A 26240-nucleotide genomic window follows, 5' to 3' on the forward strand; every position below is an offset into this window, starting at 1 on the left:
TTTACCGAGTGTCCCAGGATCTGGCAAATCTCACAAAATTGATCTTTCGGACATGATCCCTTTGTATGGCCTTCTTTCTTGCACTCCGTGCACCATAGGTCATTGCCCTTAGTTTCCTTGTTCATGTTCTTGAATTCCTTCATCATCTGAATCATGTGTTTTGAAGGGCACGAACCTTCTTTCTACTTCCCTCGTCATTGTCGTTGTTATCTTCTCCTGAAGGCTCATCGTCATCTGAATCCGATGAGGTGGTCTTCTTCTTCTTTGTCTTCTGATCACTTTCGAGGTTCATTGCCCGATTGTACGCTTCAATGTATGTCGATGGTGGCACAATCTTCATCTTTTTCCGCAGCTTCGGGTGAAGGCCTTCAATGAACCATCTTTTCTAGAGCCCATCTGCCGGTTTATTCTCCATTTTACTGATTAAGTCCTTCAACCTCCTAGCGAAGACCCATACTGTTTCATTCTTCTTTTGTTTGGTATTGAATATCTCCGCTACAATTTCATTATCGTCGCTCAGAAGTTGAAATTCTGCTATGAACTCCTTAATGTTATCCCAACTGTTTAACTTTTGTGGATCAGTATCAGTAAACCAATCAATCGCAACACCCCATAAGGTAGCGGGAAATTGTCAGATCCATTCGTTTGTATCTATTATGCCATTTGCCCTCCAGATCGTTTCACATGTTTTACAATGTCGAATGGGATCAGCTGCTTCATCACCATCAAATTTAGGCAATTTTTCTTTCGGACCTGCCATTATCACTGTATGTTGGGGGTTTTTTTGTGTACTTCCGCTGTTTTGCACTCCCACGCTGTTTTGAGCACCCGCGCTGTTCTGAGGTCCCATGCTGTTTTGAACACCCGTGCTGTTCTGCACACCCGCGCTGTTCTGGACACCCGCGCTGTTCTGCACACCCGTGCTGTTTTCTACACCCACGCTGTTCGGTGAAGAAGAGGGTTCGTCAACCGAAGCTAGTCGTTCCGGAAGTATATCTCGGACGAAGAGGCCACTCCACGCTCGTGCTCCCTCGGCACTCCAAGTCATGCGAGTCGATCTCCTTCTGTCAGGATTCTCTTCCCGTGGCGTATGCAGGTTCAGAAACTCCTCCCTCGCTTCTTCCACCAACTCAAGCTGTTGTCGGGTCTCCTTCAACAATCCTTCCGCGCTCTTGTTTCCTTCAGTAGTTTTTTGAAATCTCCTTTGATGCTCTGTCTACTGAGCCAGAATTAAATTTTCTTGCGCAACGCGTATGTCATCTTTTTCCTTCAACTTATTCTTATCTTTGTTCAACTGATTCAGCATTTAATTCATATCCGCCTACCTGCGTACCAGGTCCATCGGGCAACGACGCCAAATGTTTACCGCATAGGTTAATTAAGAAACGCACACAGAAAATAAACACGAACACGAACAGCAGAACTCTCCTTATTAGTATTCGCATATGCGAAGATATTACATTAGGTTCTGATATCCTGATTACAATGCTTCCGAAGGGGTTATAAATACTTTCAAAGGAACCTTCCCAAAGGTATCCGTCGGCCAGATACATTATGTCTGCTACATAACAAAAATCTTTCCGAAGGGACCCATCGGCTGATACACAATTTCTTTCCCGAAGGGACCCGTTGGCTAATACACAATCCTTTCCGAAGGGACCCGTCAGCTGATACACAATTTCTACCGACGACATTGCTTTGGTCCTTTACCTTGATCACCAATATGTGATATTCCATATTTCTTCTATAATAATAGAATTGTTTGCAAAAAATGCTATTTAGCTATTTCCAATGCCAATAGATGTCAGAATAGAAAAAAAGGATATGCCTATCATCTTACACCTCTCACTAAGAACAAGAAAAAATAGATAATCTGATACTTTTTACATCAAGTGATGATTTTATATTGCTTTGCAAACAAACTCACTACATGATACATTTTCAAGATGTTCAAATGCTGAATTATCAGCTTTGACCTATGTAAGCAAGAAGTGACCTAGTTGATTGGCTTGATTAGACATATTCATGCAATAAGTGTTCATAAAACTCACTTTGATAACAATTTGTAATATGTAACAAGTAGATTCATCAACAAAACAATTTACTAGAAACTCCCTTTCATATGGCCCTACTAAGAAAACACTTTACAATTTATATGAATGAGCTTTGTAAGACTCAATGAGAAGTCATAGTCCTAAAGAATTGGCTAATCAACATTTAAAGTTCCTAACAACTTTAGGATTTAATGTTTTTGTAGGTTCCATATTTTGCAGCATCATTTCGAGTTATCGATGTGCTTGTCAAACCATGTGTAAGTATCAAAATTTGCATTCCTTTTCCACTTTTTCTTTTTGTAATATTATATATATGTAAATATTAATCTAGAAGAAATGGACATAAACAACAAATTTTCATTCCATCTACCACAGATTCATGTAATTGTATCACAAAGAACAAGCTCAAATGACCAGGTCTTTCCTCATCCTCTGTTCTTCTTATTTATGGGTGCTATCCACTTTTATTTAACTCTTCTATAATGTCCTCTGAATCAAAGAAAGGAAATTTAACGTCATTTCATTTCTCTTGACAAGAATACTCTTTGTTGTTGTTAGGGTTAATAGTTACTTCATTTGTTTCGAAAAGAAAATTTTAACCTTCCAAAAGAAAATTGTAACCTTCTTTTGGAGATTCTACCATTCAAATGTGAATCATGAGGGTTTGTACCTTAAAACTATGTCCTGTATTATTTATCCTTTCATTTTATTTGGAAAATTTGGGTTTTTAGCCATATTGTCCCTTTTTATAAGATTTGAGACACCACAAAGATTTCCACAATTCTAAGATAATAACTCAATCAAATACTCAATTTTGATTTCCAATTCCAAATGCATATGCTATGAACAATGGAAATAAATATTGATTTCAAATGCATATACTGAATTATAATGAAAATGAATAATAATTCCAAATGCATATGCTGAATGTAATGGAAATATACTTTAGTTCCAATTACATATGCTTCCAATCAATGAGAAGGCTGAGTAACAATAACCACAACTTCTGTTTTTGATATGGCAATACAAATTATGATTAATAGCGTGAATGGATGTCTCTGTTATGTGCTATTGATCCACGCTGCATGTGCAGGTTGATATAATGGAAGTGATATCTCAATGGTATAGATATTGGGTACAATAGACAATGGATATTGTACAGGCTGTGTCTGATCTGTCTTTATCTTTATGCACTATCAACGAAGCCGTCTCTGATATATCTTGAATCAATTATGCTTCTGGATGATGCCATCTGTAATATAAAATATAGATACTTGCACCTTCAGCTGTGGTTAGCAATCGGTTGCTCTTAGCAGAGTGATCCACAATGGAACTGTTATATATTCATTCACTATTCAAAAATCATGCCCTTTGCAAGTGATACAATCTCCAATATATATGTGAGATCAAGAATGAAGAGGTGCGGTTGAAAAGGCAACTTCCTTAATTGTTCATAACCACTCATTAATTATTGGATGATTATTTTAGTCACCAGTTTATTATTAACTGATTAACATTATAGTTGCCCCATAATAAGTAAGTAGAAGAACACCTTTGCTTATTCTGAATGTCATTCAAATGATTGCTATCTTGCTGACTGTATAACCTTATTGCGTATGACAACCTCCAATCAGATTTATGGAAAGTATGAAGTGTATTGATTTCCTCCAGATAAGGGTTTGATACTACACTTGAATCAGATTTGGCCAATCAAGACATCTTCCTCCAGTGTCAATACCTTCATAAACCATGGTTGGTTGCTGTTGGTTGCTGACATTTTGACTTGTCTTCTTCTTTACACCTTTGGTTGGTCTAAAGGATATAAATGGGGCATTTGTATCCTCTGGATAGTATGTTCTCTGTAGTAATCAATAATAGCTTCCAGTTCACGAATTGCATTGATAAACAAAATTAATAATCAGTATGTACTATGAAACAATCATTTTCTCATATACATTCATGACCTGGGTGGAAGAAATTCAGATCATTGATAATCATGGTAGAGTGACCTTGTATTATCATTGATAGACATTGGATATTCCTCAGTCTACGAGCCTTGTGGACACCATATTAATATTACTGCCAGTTGATATTATCTAAGTAATTGAAAACAGTGATTACCTATTGCCACTCTATGTCAACCACCATGAACTATATTCTTTCAGTTCTAACAGCTCATTTTAATATTAGAAAATTTCTTCTCACAATACGTGTCCTCTGTGGATTGCTAAGGTAACAAAATCAATAAACTATTTCCTTCTCACAATATTGAAGGTCTTATATAGATAATACCTTTACCACTTATATTCCAAGGTTATTGTGTTATGTTTTACATGTACTTGTTAGTAATAAGTTCCAGTCTTCAATTAAAACTTATTAAATCATACTTCTTCCAGGTTCTACATTAGGGATATTACATTAGCTTGGTCCAAGCCCAGCAAGATCACTTACAAAGGATCTCTTCCGACAGGTCATTTCTGAGGGGTCGTCATTTCTGTAAGAGTCCCATTGGCTTTAACTACACAACAAGCTCTTGATTGCAGTGTTTGTTAATTTTTGGGTTTTTGATATATATGTGTGTGTGTGTGTGTTCAAACTGAAATGAATGCAATGCAAGGAAATTTGAAATCTGAAATTCAGATATGCACACTGTATTATTCTTTAACTTAAAGAAACTTAATTACTATGCAAAGAGCTGTAAACATTGAGACATTTATTTAATTTCTGAATTTGGATAAAAAAACATAGCAACTTGATCAAATACATTAATCTCCCCCAATGATAATTGCATCCTTTAGTCCACATCACCAGCTGAAGCAAATGCGAACATGAGAATGTGGCTCAATAATTAACCAAGAAAAAATTGAGCCAACCTAAGAGCATGCAGGCTTGATAATGTAGACATATCCTCGTGGAATGTCCAATGATGCCAATGTAATGTTTCCGTCATTAAATCAATATTTAATCAAACCTTTGTTAATGGGCCAATTGATTTAGTATATCTCGAACCCATTCTTTTATTTAATTGTTTCCATAGGTAGGTGTGGCCATTGGCTATCTTTGTACACCCTCAAAAAGGTTTCCTCGATGGCTATTTAAGTATGGCATGTAGGTAGTAGTATATATGTGATTTAGATTATTTTTTTGTATTGCGAATTCCTGTTGAGGTTTTGGATTGTTCGTCATTTCAGAAGTGAAAGATCTTCCCTACCTGGCTATTTTTGGTTTTGGTGGGATTCAACCCTTACCCTATTCTATTGCTTGTAATACTATTCTCGAATCTGGAAAATCGAAGCACCATCTTGTTTGCAAATATTAACTGAAGGTTATCCGTGTTCAATCTCCATTCTTGTTCAGCTCTATCTGATGAATTTGAGACTCTAAGTTTGTTTATGGTTGCATTGACGGAACCCATCTCCCTCTGTACACCTTCCACTACCGTACGAAACTCGGGCTTGGCACAACATGCATTATACTTGACCATACTGTATCATAACATTTTTGTACGGCCCGATATCTCTCTCAACTATACCATACGACCCTCTAGCCTACTATACGGCCAGGCCCACGGCTACTTCTCCCCGTACGGTCGTCTTAACTCCACCATACGACCACCATGAACACATCGTATGGCATCCCCATACAGCCATTCTCCTACCCATACATCCTACTTAGACACCGTACAACATCCTCTTCTAGCCTTACTGCTTACCTTCTAGACTATACGACTTCCTCAATTGCGCCATCAACTGTGACTAACAGGAGACATAGGGAAACGGAACATTACAGTGGTATCAGAGCTAGTGATTCAACCAGCTTGTGGAAGTGAATGCAAGTTTATACCCAAAGAAGGCAAAATAACCTTGTTGGTAGAATGGTAGATCATTAGGATCCTACGAAAGAACTCATGAATCTTTTAAGAGAGCTTAGCAGATGCCAGAAACCAAATGCAAATCAACGAAATCCAAAGGCTTATGTAGGAAACACTACAAAAATTGGCCGAGGGAAAGACAATAGAACAAAATGGGAATGGCCACAACTCTATTTCGAGAAGGACAAACTTTCAACCCTCTCGCTCTTGACCCTTGATACCCATCTTCCTTCCAAGGATGGAAGCACCATGCAAAGAAAGAGAGCCCACTTTTTAGGAAATGCATGAAAAACTTTGGGAAGATTGGAGGAACACGACTATGGAAGGTGATATATCTTATAGAGACTGTTGATCTAAGAATGAGATATTCAGGTGGGGGAAATAGTGGTTATTTTAATGATGATCTCAGGAGAAAGATCAAAAAAGTAAACTTATCACCATTTGATGGATCTAGAGCCATCATTGCACAAACATGGGTTCTGAAGGCAGACACCTATTTCCAACTCAACCCGATGCCCGAAGAGGAAGCAATCAAGTTCACAGCACTCCATCTGGAAGGAGTGGTGCAAGAACGGTGGCACCATGGATTGGTTACTCTCGGCCACGACCAAGTAACACCTTATGTCGAGTTCACTGAGACACTCATTGACCGTTTCGATCGGAAGGATCTTGAACTGAACTCCAAAGATCTAGCTTAGCTAAAGAAAATAGGTACAGTAGACAATTATATCACTGAGTTCCAAAGGTTGTCAGTATTAGTCACAGACATCTCTGAAAATGTTGAATTGTGTTATTCATGGATGGGCTAAAAGAGCCTTTAAGAGGTTGGATGAAGGGTTCAACTCGTGCGCACTCAACGAGGCTATTAAGAAGGTACATGACATGGCCACATCTTCCTCTAAAACTCCCGCAGCTATGCCAACACCATCCCCACAAGAAGAAAAAGATGAGCTAATTCAGAAAAAACCTCTATTGGATGAAGTCTCTCAGTAAGAGCTCAAGAGGAAAAAGCTCTGTTTCATGTGCAAGGAACCATGGGGACTAGGTAATCGCTGCCTTGGGAAGGGAAAGATTCATTATATTAAGGTGTTTCCCGATGACGACGAAGGACAAGTACTTATAGTGACTGGTGAAGAAAGTAACCAGCAGGAGAGAATAAGTGCCCTGATACAAAAAGAGGGTTCCACTACTACCCTCACTACAATGGCTAGAAGTAGTATCTTCAAGGTTCATGGCACACTTCACGTTAGACGAGTCACAGTCATAATTGATAGTGGCACCACACTCAATTACATCAATTCATCTTTAGTCACTAGTAAGGGCTTGCGTGCAGTAGAGCATGGAGGATTTGAGGTTAAGGTTGCTAGGGGAACCTTGTTACCCTGCACTCATGTGATCCCACGGCTAAAAATTCCCATGGGAAACTATACCTTGACAGATAACTTCTTTGTCATAGATTTGGTTGATACTTATATCATTTTGAGCATCCAGTGAATGGAGACCCTTAACCAGTACACCCAAAGTTTCAAGAGGATGAACTTTTCATTCGAGACAGATGGCAATAAGGTGTTGTTAAGAGGAATGTCAAATAAAGGATCGAGGGAAGTCACAATCAAGAAGATAGAGGCCATTTTTAAACATGATAAGATCCTAGACGCTGCAAGTAAAAACATGACAAACAACACCCTGCCCCATTCCTTCGATAATTGATGGGCCCATCTATTGGTCGAGTACTCCAAGAACCATTTCGCATGTCAATTGATGGATGGCGATATACATGATGAAAGATAGAAAGTTATTGATGATATTATTTACTACAATGATAAGACCTACTTGGTACCTGACTCGAAACTGGAGAAACTGATTATAGAAGGTTTCCAAGAATCGGATTTGCATTTGCTTGAGGACAAGCAAATTTTGGGACGGAAGGACTATAATGTTCCCATCAGTAAATAAATATTTAATCAAACCTTTCCTAATGGGCCAATTGGTTTAGTATATCTCGGACCCATTTTTTAGTTAATTGTTTCCGTAGGTAGGTGTGTCCATCAGCTATCTTTGTACACCCTTGGAAAGGTTTCCCTAATGGGTATTTAAGCACGACATGTAGGTAGTAGTATGTATGTGATTTAGATTATTCTTTTATATTGCGAATTCCTATCGGGGTTCTGGATTGTTCGTCGTTTTGGAAGTGAAAGATCTTGCCTACTTGGCTATTTCCGGTTTCGGTGGGATTAAACCCTCACCCTATTCCATTGCCTGTAATACTTTGCTTGGATCTAGCAAATCAGAGCACCATCTTGTTTGCAAATATTAACTGAAGTTTATCCGTGTCCAATCTCCATTCTTGTTCAACTCAATCTGATGAATTTGAGACTTTAAGTTTGTTTATGGTTGCATTGATGGAACCCATCTCCCATCCATACACCTTCCACTACCATACAAACCTCAAGCTTGGCACAACATGCATTATACTTGATTGTATTGCATCATAACATTTCCATACGGCCCGATATCTCTCTCAACTGTACCATATGGCCCTGTGGCCTACCATACAGCCAAACCCATGGCTGCTTCTCTCCCCATACAGTTTTCTGTCATGTCCCCAATTTTTGCCCTTCCTTAGTGACAACATTTCTAGCAAGGTTGGTCTATTATCTGATTCCCATAGGCTAGCAGAGCATAGAGGGAACCAACCCAGGGGCTTTGAGAGTCATGCATGAGCTTCCCAAGTAGTTTGGAACAGTAAATAATGGTTTCCTACAATTTAGGAGGGGTTCCTAATTTGTAGGGATTGACTAGGAGTGCTCTAGGAGGCATTTGGAGACCTCGGCGAACATTTTGGAGACTTAGAGTGCATCTCCTATTTTTTAGGAGGAACTCCCAATTCAGTGACAGTTCTCTCAGAGGTGCACACAGTAGGGGAGTCATTGGGACTCAATTTTGGTTGATTGGGGTTGTCTCCTTTTTAGGAGCATCCCTAGATTTTAGGGATGGACTGCCAGTTGACCCATCTTGTCCGGCATCAGGCACAGATAGGTGACAAGGTCAGATTCATGTTTGATTGGTCATTTTGGGCCTTTTGGGACCATTTGGGAAATATTTTAATATATTTAAATATTTCCTAAGTTGGTGATTAAATAAATTAAAATAAGGTTAATAATATAACCATTTTGGAGTAATGAGGGGATTTTGGCTTCAGTTGATCAGGTACACCTATGTGTTATAGCTCATTGGAAAGGTCTCGAATTATTATACATGATTTTTACTATCTGTAGACTTTTTGGTGCCTTCAACTATGGAATTTTAATAAAGTAATGTTTTTCCTATAGCATGGACGACTTTAATTGGGAAAATGATTATATTTTATTTAAAGGGCAAAGTGTAATTTCCCTTTAGGGTTCAATTTACAATTGGAAGGGAATATAAGGAGATGGAGACCTAATTTCTTATTATCTTTTGCATATTGAAAAACTTGTTTTTGCGAATTGGCTCTGAGAGAGCAATTCTTCATCTGGGACGCAAACCCTAGGTTCTGGATTGGCTGGGACGTAGCCCTCAGCAGTTATTGGCATTGGATTCTTCAGACAGTGTGTGTTGCTATCAGGGATAGAGTACACCATTCTTTATTGTGGATTCAGGTTGCAGATTTATGGTTTCAGCATTACAGATTGATTCTTTCAGCTGGGACGTGATTCCTTGCAGTCTTACGGCTGCCATTTGCAGCAGTTTGGCATCATTGTTGGATGTAAGCTCCTTGAAACTGCATTGGATTTATTATTTGGCTTTATAAATCAGAAATCTGCCTGGTACAATTTATAGCAATTCTGATTTGGCTCTATGTTCTTATTTATTTTCAGTCTCCTCTCATGTTTATTGTTCATTATTCATTACTATTGTGAAAACTATCAAAAAACACAAAACAAAAACAAAACCTTCTGCAACTTCTGTCTATTCTCAAAGACCATCAAAGAAATCACAGGAAAATATAGTTTATTAATTTAAAAACTACAGCAGATCAGCAAGGGCATCTATCAAGGATCTTTCATTTTCTTAACTCCACCGTATGACCTTCTTCACTCCATCGCACGGCCACCCTGAACACACCATATGACATCCCTATACGGCTATTCTCCTACTCAGACATTGTACGACATCCTCTTCTAGCCGTACTACTTCCCTACTAAACTATATGGCTTCCTCAATTGCGCCATCGATTGTGACTGACGAGAGAAATATTGTTTCACAGAAGACGTAGGGGAACAAAACATTATAGCCAAAACTAAAATCACAGGACACAATACTGTTGACAACAGCCCTTTCCTCAAATGCAAGGTCCCTAGGGTGTATAGCATTGAGTCGCAACTAACACCACAGTTCAATCATAGTCCATTTAAGCAAATTTGCACCCTAACTCTCTATTTCTTCCATTGCAAATGAAGTATTCTTATTAAGATTGTTCCAAGACTTTGAGCAATTTTCTGGCATGCAGACATCCAACTCAAAGTGTGAACACTACAAGGATTCACAATTTTTTCAGTGGAAGAACTCCCGAATCATTGTATCACTAAACACAACCATTCACAAGTCACACTTACAGGAGATCTCTGAACCCCATCCTTTGTATACAATGGTGCCTTTCCTTCTAAATTTGATCAATAAGCTTCAGAATAACCCCAACCGTTTTAACATGAAATCCCATCAAGAGTCTTGACAATCTGAGGGCATTCGTTTTATACTGTTGATGACCATGTCAAGACTCTTGCAATGAAAAACAAATCCCGAGTCTAAATCTCCCTGATTTTTTCAATTCATATAATGATGATAACATGTTTCAGCATGAAGAATCCAACACTACATAGTATGGCTAGTTTCAATTTACAGGATCTGGCATATTTTTTCAACGTTAAGATCAGTTGAAAGATCTAATTTCAAGTCTAATTTATAACCTTTGCTCCATTTCTACGCAATTGAAATTTTCTCCATAAGTTTTTTGGGCTTCTACAACAAACTCTTGGCATTATAAATTGACATTCTATCTAGATTTATTCACCAAATGCTCCTCCAGGTGAAAACCAGAACTATACGACTTTTGGCAGCATACTCCGCTAGATGAAATAATGGGAGCTTGGGAACAGGCAACAAAGTCCATCTTGACAGTAATTTTTCCTGTTATTGAAATTTGAGACTGTCCTATAAGTTGTGTATACAAAATGTGGAAACATACATAAAGCATGAAAAATAAAAGACTAATTGCTTCAACGGAGGCACTTGGACTTACAATTCATTGCTGATTTCCCAGAGTACAGGCTGCAAAGCAATGCCATAATTAGATCACTTCTTGGAGAACTGATAATCAGTCTTCAGGGGGATGATGTTTGAGTCAGGCTTATATGCCTAAATGACATCAGATTTTAAGGAATCATTGCTGGACTTCTTTGGGCTCAAGTGGCTTGTTTTGGCATGGAGTTGTGGATGGTAGAGCTAAAGACAACTACAAATCACCTTAGTAAAATTAAATGTTGTAATTCATATTCTGTTGGTTATATAAACTTTAAAGTATATACCAGAACCGATGTGACAGAAAATGGCTTATTTACTTTTAAATTTTTAATGAATGAAATTCAGAAATATTTTTATTTGGACCATCTACCTTTCTAATCTGATATTCAGTGTTTTCTATCAGTTTAAACATGTGTTTATAAGACTAAAAAATATTCCATATTTTCTTTTGTGGATACATATATATTTCGGTAGCCCATGAGGAAACCAGATGGCTTTTTCAATTCATGATTGAACTTTGTTGTTCCCCTTTTATACTTGTATGTATCAAAGATAATATTATAATTGATAGTTCATATCGTATCGACCGAGTCTTACATGTTTTGATCTATGGACTAGATGTGTGGTAATTGGCCCTTTCACTATGATAACATGAACCACCTTTATCTATAATAGTGGGCCCAAGAAAAGCATTATCTAAGTTTTGCAATGGTTTTGAAGTGGCACTTGTGTAGATAAAAGGTGCACAAGCAAAATAACTATAGGAAAGTAAGAGATTCGTCATTTAGTTTAAGAGAATAGCATGATCCTGGTTTTGGGCCCTCCAGCAAAGCAATTTTGGTGCAGAGTCTCTCAATATGTAATTAGAAGCAGTCATTGGAAACATGAGTATAATTTTCATGAAGAAATGAGATTATTGAATTAAATGAAGCTACTATAGAGTCCCACTAAATTGAAAATATATTCCCCTTCCCACAAGGATGTTCTCACACATACCACTTATCTCATATTGCATGAGTTTTTGGTTGTGGTGCTCATTTGGAATATAGCATATGTTTATCCTTCCTCTCCTCTTCTCTATGTAAGAAACAAAGATTAATCTAATACGTAAAATTATGAAAAAACAATAAGATGATACTGTTGGGGTAATGGAGTCCCAAATCCTGTTGCAGAGAATTGTGAGAAGGAAAACTTCACTACTAGTAGTAACATGCTAATCAAATGGGGGAGTGAAGGATTGAAAAAATTGTACAAATATAAGGGCTTTATTCCTAGATCTACAAAACCCATCAACTTTCCCTCCTAGAAGATACTTGGTTTTTTATTTATATTATGTCATATTCATTGCAACCTATTGAAAAGATCACCACTCAAAGAAAATATGTAGTACCTAAAAGGTTAACTGATTGCATCCTCAAACCAATAGCACAAATGCATTTTAACTATATCAAAGAGAAAATGAAGAAAATTCAACAATAGATCCACAGGCAAGCAAGAGCACAAGTTAGGCAAGAGCCTACAGTACAATGGTAATTTGTGAGTTTCTCATCTAGGAGATCTTATGTTTGAGTCTACTCGAGCTTAACACATAATTAGAATTAATTTCAACAAATAAGAATAACTAATGTAGGCTTCAGCCCATTTCTTATAAAAAAAAGAGCAAGACCACAAGTTTAATCTTCCCTCAAAGATAAATGTGACAACAAAAAATGTCGGATGAGATAGTAATGTCATTTACATGTGCGATTCTAACTGCAGGGGAATTACCATAACTGATCATTCTTATGAAGATTTTTTCCTTGCTGATACCATACATTTCAAATTTCAGCTCCGATATGTTAAAAATATAAAAGAATCATCACAATGTAAATTTGTAACAACAAGAGTCAAAAGAACACACCAAATTTGATCTACCCGAAATCAAGAAAAGTAAATAGGTGCTGTATTTCTGTCATCATACTTAACCAGAAATGCAGAATCAGAAGCAACTCTTGGCTAACGTCTTTAAACATTTCAAAAAAGTACAAGAAATGATGTGGGCAGTACTAATTTCTTCAATTCATGAAGTTGGTTTGTGCTATAAATTACAATATTTTTGCAAGAGCTCAAAATTGTAGGATGCACATTACGCCCACAACATCATGTTTTGGTAGTGGTTATGCTTAATATCAAAACAGTCTCTCAAACCAAACCAAAATGCGGGGAGGGAAAACAGAAGACTCATTAGATGCTATATAATCCAAGATTAGAAAAATTATTTAAAATTACTGCAAGTAATCAATGACCTAAATATTGAATAAAAGGATAACTGGTGAAACAAGGTTAAAGAGACAAGATACAGACTCCTCCAGTGCCAATTTGAAGGAAATGTTCACATCAAAACAGCTTGTAGTGAGAATGAGACAGTACTTCACTGATGATAATGAAAAAGATTCAAGAGACCAACATAACTCCTGTTCCCGCTGCACACTGTCTCACAGAACGAGAGGAATATAAAATATGACGAAGCTGAGTGCAAGCCCCAGGTTTTTTATATTCAGGTGTGTTTGTGAGGAAATGATATGCGGTTGCAATTAATTAATTCAACAATGGATGCTGATACAAATTGGAAATATTTTCAAATTTCATCAATTGTGATACTTGCAAATGCTATATGTTCAATTTAGATTTCATAAAATGTTTGAAAAATTCACTTAACACCATACCTGGAAAATGAAGACAGGAAATATATGAAATTCTGGAAATGAATGTACGGCTGCAGCTGTAGATGAATTCTGATAATACTGAAATTAAGTGCTGGTATTGTTAACGCTACTGTACTGGATCACTATAGAAGATATTGTTCACACCCCTGTAGCAGCTGTATATACTTTGCAATTAAATGCTGGTAAATCACTCTTCAATGGCTTCAATTACTGTCCTTTAGGTTTGCAATTGATATACTTTCAAAATGTGCTCACTCCCTTTGATATTTCTTCAAATTTTTATGCACAACTAGAATATCTTCTTAAGCAATAATTCAGCTGATCTCTCACAACCTCAAAATGTTAAAGAATTCACGATCTCCAATGTTGTAAATGATACACCCTTGGTTCCCTTTACAAACGTTATTACTCTCCAAAAGACAGAGTCGAATGACCATTCAATAAAAGAGACAGGCTGGAGAAATCACATCAGACTGACTAGGAGTTTTTGTGGGTCCCTTAGGCTTATGGCCTCGTGGACATCATTAAAAATCTTTCCTTCGTTCATTCATTCATAATGAGGTTGATTTGTGTTTGAATGCCTTATAAAGTTATATGCTTTCACCAGATGGCCGATCCTTTTTGTGCTTTTTAATTCAATTTCAAATCCACTTTTTGAGTTTTTAATAAAAACTCTATATTATGCCCTCAACTCGGTTGCTCACTTTATTTATTCATTAAATGCACTTTAATGATGTCTTATGGCCTCATTGATTTAATAACTTAATATTTGATTGTACTATGTTGATAATTATTAATAAAACATAACTCCACAAATAATCATTATTTATCAGTCCTGTCTAAACTTGGAAGTTAACTATAGTATCCATTGTACATCCAACTGCCTTACCAAAAATAATAAGGGTCCCTCTCTATGAATCACTAATATACTATAAATAGTAGATATTATTAAAATGGATCCAAAACATCCTAAATAGCATTACCTCAAAATATGCCAAGTATATGGAGATGAAAACATAGCCAACTGCCAACTGGGATGCCAAATATCTCCAAAACAGGCCTCTCTAAACATCAGTATTAGCCTACAAGGACCCAGTGACAGGCTAAACCATCGAACAGTAAAAACTGATGCTCACAAAAATGGGGACTTCACATTTGGTTTTATATTAAGTATCAAAAAATATTAAAAAGGTGCATGGACTGAGCACTAAGTAAGAAGGCAAAAAGTTGGCAACAACTGGATACTGTGGAATCATTGTGAAATTCGGACATGGGAGAAGTACAGAGTTATAGTCCTCCAGTGCAGACCTTCAAGGCTGCTATCGTTTCTGTCATTGTTGGCTATATTTGAATGCAAGGAAGTATCGGTAAACGAATAAGGAAAAGGTCAGCTACAACTTGGTTCGCCACTGTTAATTTTCTGCAATTAAACATGATTGATTGTATATGCTTCTGCTATTAGATATATCTGGTCTTGTTGTTGTTTCTGTTCACATACTGAGTGCTATGCATTAATCTGAGTACTCTCTTGGAGTTCTATTGCTGTTATATCTGAGTAGCTCTTCAACTGATATAAGTATTTCTGATGTATGTTAAAAGCAAGTATAGTATAGGAGTTCTCTGTGAGCTGCTACCAAAAACTCAGATAATTACACTTAACATTAAGGTATTTGGACTGGTGAAGGGATGTGAGAGGCTCCAGCCACTCTTTTGTGGATTTAGACGGCTTTCTAGAAGTGGTTGATGAATATTGTTCTTCTGCTGATTGTTCTAAACTTAAGGTTGTAATTGCTGCTGTTGTCTCAGACTAATCTATTATCAAGTGGTCATAAATTATATTGCTAGCTCTTGTAAGTTTTTACTGTTTTCAAATTAAGGAAATATCCTTTGTCTAGTCTATTTGTGTGGAAATATTAAATTGTTACACTCAATACGCCATCCTATATTTCTGTATAAACCTACCTGCAAAGAACAATCTTACAGTTTTAAAACATTACCACAAGAATAAATTACTGTTTGATGAATTTCACAATCTGTTAAGTGGAACAAGTGCAAAAAAATTAGCGCTACAAGCTAGGGTGTATATTACATGGAACCAATACTTCATCTCTCAGCTTTCTGATAAGTTGAGTTTTTAAACCAGTTCTTCCTTCCTCATTCCAGTAAAGTTTTCCTTGATCTTTTAAATTTTTTGATCTGTTACACCTCCACTTCTTTCCCTATGTTCCTAGATACACATTTCTTGTTTGGTTCTAAGAGCCCTATTCTTCACTGCTACCTGTGACTTTCATTGTACTAGAAACCCATATAAAAATCATATGATAAATTTTATATTATTTCAATTGTATATTGTTCAGTCTATGAAAATTACATAAAGAGGAAAGAACGAACATAACTTGATGTGAGCTTTGTTTAGAATCGTTTTATATGCATCTAGTGTGGAAGAAATGATTTTTAGATATGTTCACTATTTAAATTAAAACATAGATAGTGACTTGATAGTTTCCATGGCAGGGCAAAGCTCAGGGAGTTCTTTCTAGTGTTCATTCCTTTGCAGGCTTAATTTCTCCTATTGCAATGGGTCCACTTACAGGTATATTTGGTACAATTTTTGAGAAGGATGTTATCTCCAGTAATCTTACATTGTGCATGCTTTTAGCAAGTAAAAATGCCTTTGTTTCAAGATATTATAAGTACCACTCATATAAATAAAATATTTAAATTTTGATCTAATATATAATCACTATAGTTTGTATGTAGTGTGTACATATTCACAAGGAATAAATAATGGAAATAGGGGAAGATACCCAATAATGGATAGGGGTCTATTAACTGTAACCTTTTTTGTCATGTTAACCCCTCCAAAAAAATCATTTAGATACTCATTAACTACAAAAAAAGTGTCTAAAGAAATTACATACATACCCCAATTACCATAAGCCATGTTACTAATAAATAAACACTACAAGTACACAGCTGTTGGTCCAATTATGTTTGTAATACACATCAAGTTGCACCAAAAAAGTAATATTGTTGTAAAAAATCAAACTTCATGTTCACGATTACAAACACAATAGAATGCTCCAAGTCTCCTAATATATTCTATTTATGTACTAAATATATTGTATTTATATACAAACATGCACAACTAGTGGTACATAATATGTTTGGCCACCTACAAACATGCACATGTCTCATGTCCGTGCCTACCATGATCAACACATGCTTCCTGATAGACTAACATGCTTCTTCAAGGGATGATGCGAACACTAAAAAAGAATGCCAATGCTATTATTTTATGATGTTAGTTCCTATTATGGTCCTGCAGTTATATTACGTCTCTTTGCATTGACCAAGATTCTTTGAATGGTCTGGGATTCCCTATCGTATGACTTGGCCAATTATGATTCCACTTGTTTCTGGCATCTGACATGTAACTCTCACTGTGGTGGTTCTGAGAATACTCTTGGTAGCATCTTTAGCATGATAACTACGAGTGTATTTTTGGGATGAAAGTAGTGTTTGGAGGTAACAGAAGAAATTTTCCTTAGAAGATTACAATGTTCACTAGTCATTGTGACTATTACTTGAAGGATGAAATCCCTTCAGTAAGTGTGGATTGGATGACAAACCATTCACACAACCAATGTTGAGATTCTGAGTTTAATGGAGATTGATTTGTTGAAAGTTAAAGGTGTAATGCCGATATATGACCGACTGGCATTCAAAGAGGAAGTGTTAGCGTGAAGTTTACAAAGAATTGGTCGTTTGTTGTTTTCTCAGATCCCTGCAAAAGTGAAGAGATGGTTGGAAGAAGCTGACTGAATGAACTTGGGGTTGTTGCATCATTGAGACTTTAAAGGAGGATGCTGAGTTTCATTGTGGAAATCCTTCATGAAGGGAAAGCACTTAATGAGCAATGTTATTGGATAGAGCTCATATCAGGCAGTAGTAAGTCTGAAGGTAATGCTGACAATGAATAAGGAGTGGAAGCTAGGAGCATTGTGAACTTGTAGTGATCGGGAGTTAAGGGCATCTTATCTCTACCATGGGTTCAATTTGACAGTTTGAGTAGGATCATCATGGGAATGTAATGACCCTTACTATAAAGGTCACTAAAAACCAATACTGAACTGTGGCAATTTGTCAAATACTTGGCATGCAACCGTTAAATGGTAAGGATGTAATGTCTCAAACAAATTCACCAAATAAGATGGATGTAACAGATGCAATGAATACAATATAATAATAACAATGCGAACAAAATTCAGAAGATCTGATTGAACTGTCACAAGTTCTAAAATAAGTGCTTATGGTAATAGCTAGTTTTCACCAAACTATCTAACAGTCCAACTTAAGCTAAATAATAACATCTGTTACATACTAGACTGCAATAAGGAGAACTAGACATCTATAACTTGTACTTAATTTTTGCAACCCAAATTAATAACAAGAACCTGAAAAGATTGTGTGTTTGGTACTGCAGTGAGGTCCCTTGACTGATGAAGATCGTTCCTAAAGATCCTCAGACCTGTATGGTCCTGTAGCAGCTTTCCATCTATGGTACAACACCCTTAATGGCAGCTTCAGATTAAATAGGGTTCACATACATCAGCTGTAGCTTGTATGGCACTGCTAACACCTTCTAGTCTCCAGTACAACACTAATTTCAAACTGTAACAGCTTGCAAGAGTCTGCACTAAGCACCTATTCGAGGACAAGGCAAACCTGCCCAACCAGGCTTTCCTCCAGCAACACACTCTTCATATGATTGTAAAAGTGGCACACCTTTTGGATGACTGTAAGAGCAGATCAAACGTCCTTAAGGGCATCAGCAGCAAGCCCGTTAGGGTAATTAAGGCAACCCAAAAATACCATTAAAAAACTCCAATACGAATGCCGCCCAGACTGATTATAGATCGCAGGAATCTCCAATGCTGTTGGATTTACCAATATGAATCCGAACTATGTAATACGTTGCTCAAATAAAAAATGCCGATGCCGTCTTGTTCTGTGCACATTACTCCTGGCCTGAAATTGGTCTGAACCCTGAAGTCGTTCCCAGCTTTCAAGTTAATCACCCAATATGTAATACAAATCGAACTATAGATTGCTTCCCGCCTAGTCTAAGGAATCCACATTTATTCTTAAGATTGTCACCTGCGAACTATTCGGGCTTGCGATTTTCAAATAGCCGGTTGTTGAAGAAAAAACGCTCAACTTCTGATACGATCGAATTTGCAGAATCATGCCCCCAAAAACGCTTCAAATTGCTACATGGAACACCCTTGCGATATTTTCTTGGTACCAAACAATGACGGAAAAGAAGAGACGCCTGACCAGATGGCCCTAATCCTGCTTGCTGGAGATGTATCGCTGCTTGTAATCTCCTTTTTAAAAATTCGAACCCTCTGACCTGATGATTTGAATCGAATGCTTGCTTGATATTAATTGATTCCACTCTCGCTGATCCTTCAATGAACAGTGATGCAGGAACCACAAAATTGGCCTTAAGCCACAGATTTTGCCCTGATGAAATGACTGTGATGTCACCTCCAATCTGCAATAATTTAGATGATATTTCACACCCTCAAAATTGCGTACCAATTGAGAGTTTTCGTTCTCAATGGCCAGTTGTGACAATTGCAGAAACCCTAGGCTCCACAATGCACATGTGATCAAATCACAATCTGATATCAAGAGAGAAATAAACAACTGCTTGATTAGAATGGAGCCTCGGGGTGCCTATTTATTCTTTTCTCTCCATTTTCTCCATAAGCTTCCAGAACATTATTTTATTTTATCTATTAAGTGACTTTATAAAATATTTTTATAATCCAAGTCACTTTATTAAATTAATTAAATATAAAGTTACCTTTTAATATTTATTTATTTGATAACTTTATTTATTTAATTAAAATAATTAATTAGTCGTCCTCATAAAATATTCATTATTTTGGACAACCAAATTAATTAAATTAATTAAATCGAACTGCCTCCAAAAATGGGGACATGACAGTCCGCCCTTCCTGAAATTGCTTGTCCCCAAGCAATGGCTGAACCATAAACCAATCAATCCGCCTGGATCCCAAATGAGAACCTGTGTGATATCCCAATCCTCACCATACTCCCATGGAGAAATCATTAACATCAACAATACAAGAATCAACAACAGAGAAACGGCACTCAATACCCAAACCACTGACAACTCTGATGAAATCATCTGAAGACCAACTGTAGATGTCAATAGAAGAAACAATTCTGCGGGACTTGAGCCAACTGAAACATCGACTCTATCAAAACTCAAGTCCCTATCTAATTGGCACTTGCACCCAACTGCACAGCCATAGGTACCTGAGTCACTGCCAACAAATCCAATCACTGATAAACTGTTCCGGGTGTGTCGATACTGCAGGCTGTGTTACTTGCAACTACCAATTCTATTTTCAAAAGATGGTGCCAATCCATCCCATAATGGATGGTAAGAAACCAGAGCCGATCTATACCTGCGTGAAATCAAATCTTCTATCTCTAGGTCAAAAGAAAAATGAGGAGCGTACCCCACCGTATAATGCCGGTAGGAACCCCCAAACTCTGCTACTGGCTCACCATCACTGAACTGGGAATCAACAGATGTCTCCAATCTCTGGCTCCGAGTGGCTGTAGGCTGGATAGGATCCTGTGCACTTCGCTCAACAAACCCCACCTCAAAATCCCTGTGAGGTAGCATAGTAGAAAGGATCACTATAATCTTTTCAACCAATCTGCAAATAGCGCTAGTACCTTGGATGAGAACACCTTCTGTCACTTTATGCGAGTCCAAATGAACACATGCACTATCCAGCAAATACTCCATGAACGGTTCAGTACAGTAAAAATCATACGAGGAAGCATCAACATACTTCCCTGCACACCACAACTGATCCTCCTGTAAAGGTGGCATGCCCAACTGTACCACACTGTCATCTATCTGGGAAGAATCAATCTGGAGACTCGACCCCACTAGTATCCCAAACTCATTAGACCCAAATACTTCCAAATCCTGAACATGTGTGTCAGTCCCAACAACATGCTCCTTGGTAGCAACTGCAGGAGTGTACTCACCACCAACCACCCCAAAATGAACTGGGTCTGGGGCTGGTCTTGACCGCAAATGCTCCAACTCCACGTTCACCTCCTTTAACTGAAACTGCGACTCCTGTAGATCTCGCTGTGTGTCTTCTAAAGCCTCAGTAGTCGCTATGAGCTCCTAGGAAAGCTCACTCACCTCCTCTTCACGATCCAAGAGTGCCTCATAGGTTGTACTTCCCCACTCAACCAAGTGATCACGGTCGGCTACCAATCGTAAGTAATCCTGCTTCAAAATCCGAATAGCTTCACGCAAGGCATGAATCTCTGCCAAAGAAAAGTAACCACCGCTGGACTCATCGGTCATAGAAGCACCCCAACCAGTAACGATCAACAACTGACGAGCAGTATCAAAATGCTCGCAAGCGATAGCAATGTCTAGCTCACTAACTCTCAACTGGCTAGACACATGATGATACTGGCTAGACTGTCTCCTACAATCCTCCTCTGATGCACTGTCTAAAGGAGTATCCTCAAAGTTACTGGTTTCTAGAATATTGTCATCCATATCTCGCGAATCAACTCCAAAGTTCATATCAACATCCAGAGTATCAAAAACTGTAGCACTGCTGTCCAATTCCTCTGTACCAAAAGAAACTGCCAAGGAAACTAAGTTTTCAAAACTGCCCACTGCATCCTCTTGGATGTCATCAAGGCCAATATGATCCTGGGACTCATCTGTACACACTGCCAAATATGAAAAATCTTCAACACCTTCCAGCAAGAATGGTCGACTGGATATATGAACCAAGCCCAACACCGGGGTATAAAAACTAATACCAACATCGGACAAGTTGCTGGCACAAGGAAAAACAACACCGTGTATTCTGCTAATCAAGTCCATGATAGCACTCAAACAATCACTGCTACCATAAAGTGCTAAAGATCTCCAGTCAATTGAATCCCAAACGCCGGTGAAACATTCTCGAGTCCATATCCGTAAACAAGAAATAGCTGGTAACTCAAGCAAACTCCTTACCTGAGTAATATGACTAGTACCAACCAACTCCACATATCTGTCTGATATTGTCCCTGTATCCTGGATGCAAAATGAACTCGTAATATTATCAGCAACCACATATGATCCGCCTACTGCAGGCAGCTGAATGTCAGGCATGCAAGATGAAACCAAGCTCAGCTCCATGCCATGCTCATTCCCATGTCTCTCCCAGTCCTGTAATGCCAATGGAGTATTTACCAAAGAAGCTTGAGTGTCCTCAAGCTCGCAAGAAAGCCTGTCGACTTCCTCCTCCTTCCTCCTCAAGGCATCTGAATAATCTCTGACTAGTCTAAGAAGATGGTCACGATCTGATAGAAGATGTAAATAACTCAACTTCATCGTTCCCATTCCTTCCCTAATCACCTGTAAGTCAACACAAGGAAACTTCGCCTGAATTCCCTTGTGTCTACCTTGTAATTGAATCATCCGGATGTGATCCTCTATCATATCCTGCATCCTATCATGATGAGATAATGAAGCTACAAAACCATCTTCGCTCACCTTCAGCTAGCTGGACAAATCATGTGAAGTACTACCACCCTAATGTGACGAAGGATCTAACTATGCCTGGTACTCTCTCTCAGCAAAGTCATGAATGCTCAATGTCTGCTCATCCCTACCAGGTATCTCACCATCATGCACAACGACATCCTCATCATCATCTGAACCCTCTACACTGTAGTCACTGCCTGTTGGAACCAATCCATCCTGAGTACCTGAGACATCACCCTTTTGCAGCCTGTATACAACTATCTCAACTTGAGTACCAAGTTGACAGTTACTATCCATCAGCGTAATATCCTTCACCACTTCTTCCTATGACTAAACTGAAACCTCTGACTGGTTGCAAACTTGTTTCTCGAACTCCTCATTAAGGTTCCTGGTAACATCCCTCACTGTATCAATCAGTGCTTTGCGAGAGGATTTGCCAAATCGAAATCCAGTTGACTTATCCACCTTAGCTGGGTCGGACGGCCTGTCATTTATACAGTGGTGCTTAACCAGCAGTTCAGACATGTTATGCCTTATTTTCCTAAGTTCGTCTTGAACGTCTGAATAGCCATCTTTTCCACAATTCCGATTCTGGATACTCTGTCTATCATTTGCCCAAGATTGTGTCCGCTGAGACTTTGTACTATACCTGTCCATTCTGGATAAAGTAGAGTCTTGATTACTCATATAATTCGGTTCTCACCCCACAGGATGGCAAGAAAACCGCTCTGATACCACTGTAATGACCCTTACTATAAAGGTCACTAGAAACCAATATTGAACTGTGGCAATTCGTCAAATACTTGGCATGCAACCGTTAAATAGTAAGGATGTAATGTCTCAAACAAATTCACCAAATAAGATGGATGTAACAGACGCAATGAATACAATATAATAATAACAATGCGAAAAAAATTCAGAAGATCTGATTGAACTGTCACAAGTTCTAAAATAAGTGCTTATGGTAATAGCTAGTTTTCACCAAACTGTCTAACAGTCCAACTTAAGCTAAATAATAACATCTGTTACATACTAGACTGCAATAAGGAGAACTAGACATCTATAACTTGTACTTAATTTTTGCAACCCAAATTAATAACAAGAACCTAAAAAGACTGTGTGTTTGGTACTGCAGTGAGGTCCCTTGACTGATGAAGATCGTTCCTAAAGATCCTCAGACTTGTATGGTCCTGTAGCAGCTTTCCATCTATGGTACAACACCCTTAATGGCAGCTTCAGATTAAATAGGGTTCACATACATCAGCTGTAGCTTGTATGGCACTGCTGACACCTTCTAGTCTCCAATACAGCACTAATTTCAAACTGTAACAGCTTGCAAGAGTCTGCACTAAGCACCTATTCAAGGACAAGGCAAACCTGCCCAACCAGGCTTTCCTCCAGCAACACACTCTTCATATGATTGTAAAAGTGGCACACCTTTTGGATGACTGTAAGAGAAGATCAAACGTCCTTAAGGGCATCAGCAGCAAGCCCATTAGGGTAATTAAGGCAACCCAAAAATACCATTAAAAAACTCCAATACGAATGCCGCCCAGACTGATTATAGATCGCAGGAATCTCCAATGCTGTTGGATTTACCAATATGAATCCGAACTATGTAATACGTTGCTCAAATAAAAAATGTCGATGCCGTCTTGTTCTGTGCACATTACTCTTGGCCTGAAATTGGTCTGAACCCTGAAGTCGTTCCCAGCTTTCAAGTTAATCACCCAATATGTAATACAAATCGAACTACAGATTGCTTCCCGCCTGGTCTAAGGAATCCGCATTTATTCTTAAGATTGTCACCTGCGAACTATTTGGGCTTGCGATTTCCGAACAGCCGGTTGTTGAAGAAAAAACGCCCAACTTCTGATACGATCGAATTTGCAGAATCGTGCCCCCAAAAATGCTTCAAATTGCTACATGGAACGCCCTTGTGATATTTTCTTGGTACCAAACAATGACAGAAAAGAAGAGACGCCTGACCAGATGGCCCTAATCCTGCTTGCTGGAGATGTATCGCTGCTTGTAATCTCCTTTTTAAAAATTCGAACCCTCTGACCTGATGATTTGAATCGAATCCTTGCTTGATATTAATTGATTCCACTCTCGCTGATCCTTCAATGAATAGTGATGCAGGAACCACAAAATTGGCCTTAAGCCACAGATTTTGCCCTGATGAAATGACTATGATGTCACCTCCAATCTGCAATAATTCAGATGATATTTCACACCCTCAAAATTGCGTACCAATTGAGAGTTTTCGTTCTCAATGGCCAATTGTGACAATTGCAGAAACCCTAGGCTCCACAATGCACATGTGATCGAATCACAATCTGATATCAAGAGAGAAATAAACAACTGCTTGATTAGAATGGAGCCCCGGGGTGCCTATTTATTCTTTTCTCTCCATTTTCTCCAGAAGCTTCCAGAACGTTATTTTATTTTATCTATTAACTGACTTTATAAAATATTTTTATAATCCAAGTCACTTTATTAAATTAATTAAATATAAAGTTACCTTTTAATATTTATTTATTTGATAACTTTATTTATTTAATTAAAATAATTAATTAGTCATCCTCATAAAATATTCATTATTTTGGACAACCAAATTAATTAAATTAATTAAATCGAGCTGCCTCCAAAAATGGGGACATGACAGGGAATGAGACCCTTGAGCTCGCAACGAAGACTTGAGTCATTGCCTTGTATCTCTACTTGCTTATTTAGTCTGATAGCAATGACCCAGGTTTCATATTTATCTCAATTTTTCTGTGCTAATATTTCTCGTATGCGGGAGTTAGCGGATGTAAAGTATGAGTAATATTTGATTTTTAATATCTAAAGTGAGTGTTCCATTATGAGATAAGTTTAATCACTGCTAAGGGTACATTTGTAGTTCGTATTACATCTGAGTTTGAAATTCCGAGCTATGGTTATCTATAACTGAGAACCTGCAGGGAGAAAACATTGAAATTATTTGTGAATACTAAACTCACAGAAGTAGCTCTGTGATAGTAGTTTAATCTGGGATAAAAATTGTAGTAGGAAATTTATTGGGGATATACAACAGCTATCAGTGCATAATATGTTTTAACAAAAAGAAAATTGAACTACCAATGCACTCATCTACACGTTCTCCCACAAATCTTTTGACATCCTCAAGAAATTACCCCAACTGTAATTTGTACCTACATAGACAGTGGTGTAAGACTCACCAATAAATAAAACAAATAATGAAAAATTCAAATACAAAATTGAACTCATTATGTCATCCTATGAATCAGAAAATTAATGCCAAGCAAGTGCAAGTGCAGCATGAAATGAAAAAATCTTTCCCACTCCATTTTCAAATTCAAAATTACCAACCACAAATTAATGCATGAAATTCTATAAGAGGAAATTTCCTCCATTATTATTACAATTCATTGCAAATTCCCTTTGTTTGTGCTGATTATTCTCTTCTCTTTGTGTTGGGCTAATTATTCTCCATTTCGAGCTTTGTTGGAAAGTTTTGCACTTGTTCAAGTTGGTACCTTGTGATACCATTACTCAAAGGCAACAATAAAAAGTGGTGACTCAATTCTAATGACAGATGGTGACCTTTTCATAAAGTATAAATGAGATTTCATTCCAAGACAAGAAGGAAGAGCTGCAATAAAAGATTATCAATCGAATTTAGAGAGAAAAGGCAAAATAAA

At 37.7% G+C, this 26240-nt stretch overlaps 1 protein-coding gene across 1 annotated transcript in view; it reads left to right on the top strand.

Moving 5' to 3' along the window:
• The window catches only part of LOC149529869 (uncharacterized), a 365125-nt gene that overhangs the window by 258228 nt on the left and 80657 nt on the right, over positions 1-26240 (top strand). Inside the window, exons 10-12 of the mRNA XM_089809053.1 lie at positions 2258-2311; positions 2430-2471; positions 16428-16506. Of these exons, the coding sequence (XP_089665179.1) occupies positions 2258-2311; positions 2430-2471; positions 16428-16506 (175 nt within the window). The remainder of the gene's footprint in view (positions 1-2257; positions 2312-2429; positions 2472-16427; positions 16507-26240) is intronic.

Source organism: Cupressus sempervirens, chromosome 11, assembly GCF_028749045.1.
Source record: "Cupressus sempervirens isolate cs-2001-9-10 chromosome 11, ASM2874904v1, whole genome shotgun sequence".
NCBI lineage: Eukaryota > Viridiplantae > Streptophyta > Pinopsida > Cupressales > Cupressaceae > Cupressus > Cupressus sempervirens.